The sequence below is a fragment of the Aplysia californica genome, unplaced genomic scaffold (assembly GCF_000002075.1).
Source record: "Aplysia californica isolate F4 #8 unplaced genomic scaffold, AplCal3.0 scaffold00223, whole genome shotgun sequence".
In the NCBI taxonomy this organism is placed as follows: domain Eukaryota; kingdom Metazoa; phylum Mollusca; class Gastropoda; order Aplysiida; family Aplysiidae; genus Aplysia; species Aplysia californica.
In genome coordinates, this window is record NW_004797493.1 from 1,078,399 (window position 1) to 1,087,567 (window position 9,169).

The 9,169-nt window shown below is 41.0% G+C and overlaps 1 protein-coding gene across 1 annotated transcript in view; it reads right to left on the minus strand.

Annotated features, from left to right (window-relative positions):
• Positions 1 to 8,913, minus strand: part of LOC101863902 (ligand of Numb protein X 2) — a gene marked incomplete in the record, with an annotated part of 65,270 nt that extends 56,357 nt beyond the window's left edge. Inside the window, 3 exon segments of the mRNA XM_035970116.1 lie at positions 1,097 to 1,281; positions 2,864 to 4,385; positions 5,871 to 8,913. Of these exon segments, the coding sequence (XP_035826009.1) occupies positions 1,097 to 1,281; positions 2,864 to 2,962 (284 nt within the window).
• Positions 8,914 to 9,169: the final 256 nt, after the last annotated feature.

Here is a 9,169-nt window from a genome sequence, read left to right on the forward strand (position 1 = left end):
TGTGTGTGTGTGTGTGTGTGTGTGTGTGTGCGTGTGTGCGTGTGCGCGCGCGTGTGTGTGCGTGCGCGTGTGTGTGCATGTTTGTTTATGTGAGAGAGAAAGGTGAGGGTGTGTGTGTGCAAGTATGTTTATGTGAGAGAGAAAGGTGTGTGTGTTGTGTGTGTGAGAGAGGCAGGTGTGTATGTGTGTGCATGTACATTTAAGTGAGAGAGAACGGTGTGAGTGTGTGTGCTGTGTGTGTGAGAGAGAAAAGTGGGTGGGCGTGTTAGTATCTATGTGTGAGAGAAATAAATGTGAGTTCGTGCATGTGTGCTAGCGCGCACGCATGCGAGCAAAAGTAATGGCAGCATTTACCAAATCGACCAGATTCGTTAATAAGAAAATAAACTAAAAAATAAAAAACAAGAGAAATAACAAAGTAATTGAAGTAATCTATATTGCATCAAAGTCAAGCATCAACCAAATTTATCTTCTGCCTTACCTTATCTCGGCACAATTTGACTATCATATCTCATTACAATAAAACAGCTTTATTTTCACAAAAGAATGACACCCCCCTCCCTCCAAGCAAAAAACCCCCAAAAACCTTTAGTCGCAAACATAAAATATTATAGAACGTTGAATAAGACCTATTTGTCTTCTCAAACAAAAACCTTTCGTATCATAACAAAAATGAGCACAGGTCTTCCCCCCAAAAAACTTTTGTGTTAGCAAATGCAAACCTTAAGTTTTCTCAGTTTCATTTTCTAAATGCGCACGGGGTGGGGGGGTGGTTACGTGCCATCAACACAATTTAGATAGTATAGGATGCAGGCTATGACCTTGCCTGTCAGGGCCAACTAGGGCTGAGGGGCATACAGGATACAATGTCGCGGCAGACAAAAAGACAGGAGATACTTGATAAATATTCACCCCACACAGGAATCAAACTCAGGTCTTCAACGTGTAACGGCGGAGCTCCTAACTGCTACATCACTGATGATGGTGTCAAGCAGTTAGAGAATATAACAGGAATACTTTTCCGATCCAGTGGCAATTCGAGTCTTAGCCATTCGGAAAACAAAATAATGTCGATTGAATCATGCTCTTTACTCACCTGCGGACAAGAATACTGGAGGGCTGGCACTCCTTGACGGTGAGAGGCTTCCTGTCGATGGGGCACTGCTGCTGCAGATTCAGGTAGTTGTGGATGCAGCGCCCGCAGAACGTGTGGCCACACGCCGTGTCGATGGGACTCACCAGGGGCTGCAGGCAGATGTGGCACATCAAGTCCTCATCCACCTGTTGGCACGGGAAATATAGCATAGATTTAGTAAGAGCTTTACAGTGTATAAGTGCCAAAGATGTTACTAAAGAGTGATGTACATGGAAATGAAGTTTGAGTTTCAGAGAAGAGAAGCATCGATATAATAGTGGTCATTTAGGGATGGGAAAAGTTACAGTAAGACAGATATATAACAGACGGAAAGATAAATACGATAAGATGTTTGACAGGAAAGAAGGAGCAAACCACACCGGAGCACCCACCAACCATCTACAGCCACAGGGAAAAGAAGGTAGAGTTGAATGCATTGGGTTTTTAAAATAACATTTTGTTTTTGAAAACTGAAGTAATTTTACTATATTATATAGAAATATGGCTTGGAACAAAAACAACACAGGCAGGCAGAATGGATAGAGACATAGCGTTTTATTGCCTTAAGATCAGGGAAGCAACTTCCAACAACTGGAAAAGCCAAGGAGAAGAAGAAATGTATTTTTACACCCCTATCAACAAAATTCGGGCATTTACCTAATATACGTTTAACAGAAAACAAATGCAGAGAGTAATAAATGGGAATGGAGCGGGGGGGGCGGACCCAGAAAAAGTTATCCTTGAAGTTTGTAGGCTAGCATGTCAAAAGAAAACTCGTCTTTTTGTTTTTCTGCTTTTCTTTTAGTAGAGGGTTTTACGGTGCTCGCAACTGCATAAGGTCATATGAGCGCCAAGGGGTGGGTGTCAACAGAGAAGTCTTTACAGGGAATCAGGCTTACTCTTCTCACCAGTCTAGCTTCAACAGCACAAGGTCTGCTTCGACTATCACAAGGTACCCCGGAAATAGCGGTTCACAAGAGAGTGACAAACATATACAAAAAGTAGAGGGAAATGACAATAGTAAGGATTAGGAAAGAAAAAGCAACAGTTCTCTGTTGTAGATCAGGGTTATGAGCGTGACATGATGAGTCAGCCCATTTACAATTCTACTGTGCTTGAACAAGAAATGTCCCCCCTTTGAGAATGGCCTAAAGACACTATAGTCAGTTGCACTGCCCCGGGGTGTCTTTTTGTTTTGTCAGTGTTTTACAGCACTTGCGACACATTAAGATCATACAAGTATCAACAATTAATGGTAATCAAGAGAGTGACAAATGCGAAAGAGAAGGACGAGAGATAAGGAAGATAGATGTTCAATACGAAAGAAAGAGAAAACCACCTCAGTGCACCCGCCAACCACCCACAAAGAAGTCAGCGTGTTTATTTATAGATATGAAAATCTCCCCTAATGGATGGCAGGCATGCCGATTCTGATCTGCAGCAATACCTGAAACTTGCCTAGAGAGAGTGAGAGAGAGAGAGAGAGAGAGAGAGAGAGAGAGAGAGAGAGAGAGAGAGAGAGAGAGAGAGAGAGACACAGAGAGAGAGAGAGAGAGAGAGAGAAAGAGAGAGAGAGAAAGAGAAAAACATGCATACACACACACTCAGAAGCTAAGAAACCTCTCTTCACCTGCTGGTGTTCCGTGCATCTAATGAAAGAGAGCGAGTGACAAAGAAGGAAAGAAACACACACACACACAGAAGCTATGAAACCCTCTGTCCACTCACCTGCTGGTGGTAGTCATATAGATGTGTTCCATGCACCTCATGCAGCTGACCACAGGTCACACACAGGCCGGCGTCCAGGCGTTTCCGAGACAGGGACATGGCCGGGCCAAAGCTTTTTCCAGCACACGTAACTGCTCGAATGCCGCTCTCCTCCTCCCGCTGCTGCTCTCCTTCACAGCCCGGGCTGACGGCCTGGCACAGCCATCTGTCTTCCGTGTAGCATCGCGGCCACTAGATGTCTTTTGTCAGGACAAAGTCACTAACGGAGACCGAGACATATTCCCAGTCTCCAAAAGAAAACATTAAATAAAAAAAAAAACCCCAGACCAAGCTGAACTGACCGGAATAAGATCAGCCTTGCTTCACCCGAAACGAAACAATATCAGTTCAGTTCTAATTCATACAATAATTAGATCAAGCTTCAGCCACCATGGCATTCAGAAATAAACGTGTATAGAAGTATCTCCTTCCAAATGTGTACTCATGTAAAAAAAAACACTGACTCGTTGGTTTTAAGTACCCATCAGCTTTTGGGTATTCGTAGGCAGACAATATCATATCAATTCACCGACGAGTCACGAGACATGCGAAGTGAAGACTAAAAGTCTGGTATAAATAAATACTGCATAAAGATGTGAGAGTTTAGGCAAAGATCCAATACTGGCACACGCGGTGTGCGCAAGATACACTTGCTATGCCGGAAGGTGGAGTCTCTTTACGGCAAATACTCCGTAAAGATTAAGGCACGCTCAAGGTTTTATTGTAGCTCATGGATGGTAACAAAGTGTTGAGCTTGGATGGTAAGGACAAGAAATGGTACAATACATTATATGTTAAAGACGGTTCTTGAAGTTCTGAGGTAGCAGCGATATATTCACACTATAAAGGTGTTAAATTCAGTGTAAAAATCCGGTAAAATATTGCAGTGCAGCAGGATAGAGCACTCCTGATATGGTTGCGTAGGTCGTCGTAAAATAAAAGATTTTCCTGGAAACTTGATTACACCATCAAGATCTGCCACGCAATCAAACAAACACTTTATCCATCAGCTACACTTCTCGCCACTTGCTTGAACCACAATGCATAGAAAAACTGATGTTACTCTTGACACTAGTACATCAACCTCTCACTATTGCTTAGAACATCCTTCCTTCTGACGCCAAACGGAAACTGCACAAAATCATTTATACATTTTGCAGGCCCAGTATAAAGTAAGACAACGGTTGCACAATTCAGTCTGGTATTCTGACTGCATTTGCAATTGTTCACCACGTAGAGACAGCTACGAGGAAACCTCAAAATACAGTAAAATGTCTGTGGTGATCTTGGCTGTAAGTTTGGCTATTTCCCACATGAGCTATACAGTGATGCCTTGGTCTGAGCAGCAACAGCAAGAAAAATCAACAGCTCTGCAGGAGGGAAGATTGAAGAGGGGTGAGGTAGATGGGTGTCGTGTGGCTCCAAAGCGGGCAGCTGCGTTGGTCTCCTGCACTCTTCAACCCATTGTGTACTCTGACCATTTCTGAAATAAAAGACATTCATGTATTAGAGTTCAACCTCTTCACTGCCATCATTAAAATATGCCATATGTGCCAGGAAAAAAATTACCCATTACTCTGATCTTGTCAAAATAATGGGCTGTTGAGACAGCGTTGCCCACACAAAGCTTAAAATATGCATGAGAGGGTACCTGAAGATATACTTGCCCCACTGGACGATAAACTCTTTTTTTTTTTCATTTCAATGCTCACAACTTCAACCTTCCCTGCTACACTGAAGACAAACTATAATAATGTTCTATTACATTGATCACAATTTCAACATAATGTAATGTCAAGCATCTTGTGACCTGTGAACAAAACCAAATGTTTAGATTACTTTTGTATAATATAATTTCATCTTTACTATGATGTATAGGTCTAAAGATGAAGGGGGAACCTAACAGAAGATTGGAACAAGACAAGAAACCTGGTTTGGAAGCAAAACAGGCAGGCAGAGCGGCACAAGACAGAGTGCTTTCATTTGCAGAAAGGTCTGAGAAGCAACGTCCAAGTCCAACTACAGGAAAAACTAAGAAAACGTACAAGAGGAAGACAATTCTAAACTCTAATACTTGAGTTTATCTGGTAGGCTTCCTAGGAATTACACAATAACAAGAAAAACTAAAAAAATCTTCAACAAGCATTATAATGGCGAATGAGGGAGAAAAAGATCTTTACAATTTACAATGTTTGCTGCAATCATTATAAAAACATTTACAGGACTTAAAGATTGATGCTTTTTTTCTATCAACCTCTTCACAACTGATGAAAAAGAAGTTTATTAGCAGGCCTAATGTCAGCCATACTGAGCCTGCACAGGACCTACAAAAGAGAACAAGTAAGCCTAGCAAGCCTACCACACAAAAAAATCTGTGGAAAAATACACAGTACAGACGGGCAAGAGTAACTCAAACGTGTCAGGAATGGACAAAAGTACTTGACATGTCCCCAATTCCAGTAAATAGAAGTACAAAAAAATTAAAGAGACATCAGTTGGCTGAGTCGAGGAATGGAGCATTGTGAGCATAAGCTGTCCATGACTTTGAGTCTTATTGGGGATTCAGACATGCCCCTGTATTTTCCTATAATTTGAAGCTTTGTATTTAGATCTGAGATTTTCTTGAAAACAATTGATTTACGGTGTTATCAGCCACACTGTGCTTTTTAGCCAAAAATATGGCGGTTTAGTCTCCAAAAGCAATTCATCTGCATGCAGAGTGAAATAATAAAAGGAAAAGGCTAGCTGTTCTTAAGTCTTAAGGGCGGCTAGACTGGCAGGCCAGGCGTAAGACCTTAAGTACGGCGAGTCCCTTATATAAAAAAGAAAACCCAAATTTCCCTCATAAAACTGCAAAGTAAGTTGCAGTCGTCCATCCACGAGAACAAGTATACTAAAAGGTTTGAAGGCAATTGATAACCATATATATAAAGAAAATGCAAGAGTAAATAAACATAATTGAACTTACCAAAAATCTAACACCTTAAAAGCAACAACAACGGATGAACGATAAATCCTCTCTAAAAATCCAACACAAGTCTCCAACTCTGAACAGCCTACGGTACCGTAAAATATATTATTTCTTACACATCCGAATTTTCCACAACAACGTGGTAGATTTGTCATCCAAATCCAAAACACAACAACAGAAATAGTAATCCTTTGAGTCACAACCTGGGGAAAATACCGCAAGTCACCACAGCTTAGGCTGTTGTAGCCATCAGTGTTTCTCAACAAGAAAATCCAACAACTTCGAACTACACAAACTGTTCGCGTGTCACGAACAAGCAAAACTGCCCCCGAAATCTATGAATGATTCAGAATAGCACCCACACACACACACATAAACACAAACACAGACGGAGAGAAGGCCGTTGTCGCTTGGCAAGGCGCCGCTGCTTTCTTTCTCCACCTCGCTGTCTCGCCTGGGTCACGGAAAGACTGCCGCACACGACAGCGGGGGTTATGTCAGGGCTATTTTTAGGCAGTAGTGGGCGCTAAAAATAGAAAGGTGTTTTCCCGGTCTAGGTCAAGGCAAGTTCAGTAAGTAAGCGAGCGTACGGGGGTTGCGCGCTAATCCCTATTTACCGTACGCGTTTGCCCATGAGGAGCGTGGAAATCGCCATTGTCGAAAACGTTAAGTCGCCTGTAATGCGAGGTGCCCCTTTCATTGTTCGTGGCTGCACGCCGCTGGTACGCATGTGGGGCCCAGACATGAGCACGACGAATTAATCAATAGACCAGTAATGCGCGATACACTGTATACAACACTGCCATTCCACAGTAGAACTGACCACAGTTATGTCGAGAACAGTTCGACACTTATAACAGCAGTTGCAACACTGAAGATGAGAGCTGTATCAAACTTACGTGTAGTTGTACATTACGTCGCCTGAGAGCTATTTTGTCCAAAGTGCCTCTTTATTTGGGTACACTTTGGACAAAATAGTTCTGAGGCGATGATTAGGCCTACCAGTGACAAAGAGAACTGTGTGAAACTAAAACATGTAGGCTGCCAGAGATGAAAAAAAACCCGTAGAACAAAACTAAAATGCGTACCAGTGATAAAGAAAACTAGTACGGAACTAGTACATGTGATAAAGAAAACGGTAGTGAGAAACTATGTACCAGTGATAAAGCAAACTAGTTTGAAACTAGTGAATGTACCTGAGGTAAAGAAGACTGTAGGATGAAACAAGTACCAAAGATAAAGAAAACTATACGATGAAACTAGTACATGTACCAGCAGAAAAGAAAACCGAAGTATGAAATTGGTACATGTGCCAGTAATAAAGAAAACTAGTATGAAACAAGTAGCCTGCATGTACTAGTGACAAAGAAAACTAGTATGAAACTAGTACATGTACCAGTGATAAACAAAACTAGTATGAAACTAGTACATGTACCAGTAATAAAGAAAACTGTAGAATGAAACTAGAAGGCCTACATGTACCAGAGATGAAAAAAACAACAACTGTAGAAATTAGAATAAAACTAGTACATTTACCAGTCATGGAGAAAACTATAGTATGAAACTAGTACATGTACTGGAGATGAAGAAGAGAAGTAATTGTAGTATAAAACAAGTACTTGCACAAGCACTAGCGCCAAAGAGTACTGTATGAAACCAAAACATGCACCAGCAATGAAGAGAACAGTTGTATGAGGAAGCTTGTACATGCACTAGCAATGAAAAGAAGTGTGTGAACTAAAACATCATGTAGGCCTACCAGTGATGAAGAGAACTGTTGTACGAAGCAAGTACACATATGTACACTGTACTAGAGATATAGAGGCTCATTGTATAAAGCTTGTACAAGTACCAGTGACAAATAGGACTGAGTGAAACTAAAACATGTATCAGAGATGAAGAGAATAGCACAATCTAAGTACATGACCCTTGATAAAGAGAACTTTATGAAACAAAATCATGTACAAACGATGAAGAGAACCACATGAAACAGTCATGTGCTAGAGATAAAGAGAACTGTATAAAATATGTGCACCCAGAGCTGATAAAGTGAACTGTGTAAAATGGGTGCCCTCACTAGTGATAGAGAGAAAAGTATACAATAAGTACTCACTGTGATGAAGAGAAAACTGTATACAATTAGTACACACACAGTGATGAAGAGAACTGTATAAAATAAATACACACAGGAGTAATGAAAATCGCTGTATAGGAATAATACACTTACTAGTGATGAAGAGGTCTGTCTAAAACAAGCACAATCATAGGGATGAAAAGAACCATATTGTATAAAATTAGTTCCAATTATGTCCAGCTTTGTTTGCAACTAGTAAAAATGTTGAGAATTGGGAGTGTGCGCATGATTATGAAACAGAAAGACGGAGAGGCAGCTGACAACTACACAACTCATTAACTGCTGCATATCACTCGGAACTAATGAAAATGGACAAACATTTTAACGCTCCTATGGACACAGCTTAGATCATTTACAAGGCGGACTGCTTTGATCCTGTTAGTCATGGACAACCTGGTCTAAGGGAGATAAAACATCCAGGGACAGAAGGTGATAATTCATTTAAAAACCTCCCCACACCAGAATCCAATTTACATCTTCTACGCGCGATGAGGAAGATCAAGTTAAAAATTATATATCAACGCGAAGAGATAAGAACTATTGAATTTCAATAAACACTGAAAAAGAATGAAATGATAGCATCGACCAAGCACCAGCTGGATACAGCGGGAAAGAGGACGACTTAGAGATGCAAGTATGGTATCGGTAACAATTTTGTAGTGCTTGCAACTACAAAAGGCAGAATGTCACAGGAGTGCACTGGACTCATGTTGGTAGTTTTTTTATATGTTAGTTGATAGCATGGCTTGGTTTTACTTTTTAAAGTCTGAATGGTAAAACCACGCTGTGCATTGAACTACGAGAAAACAACCAAGTCTTAGTGACTCATTCAACAAGCTGAGTTTTTAGTTTTAATAAGAGTTTTACGGCATTTGCAACACAATTAGGTCACATAAATGCCGAAGATTAGAGGTATTACATGAGAGTAACAAACACAAAAAAGGAGGAGAGATAAGGACGATAGATATTTGATAGGAAAGAAGGAGCAAACTACACCAGAGGACCCGCCAACCACTCACTACAGCTGGCCTGTAGGCAGAAAGTAAGACTAGTTTGCTATTACATGCAAATTAAACCGAAGGTGGTCTGGATCACGTACAAGGGAAAACACACACATCCACGCCCAAAACTGTCTACACCGGGAAAATGCCTCAATGAAGAT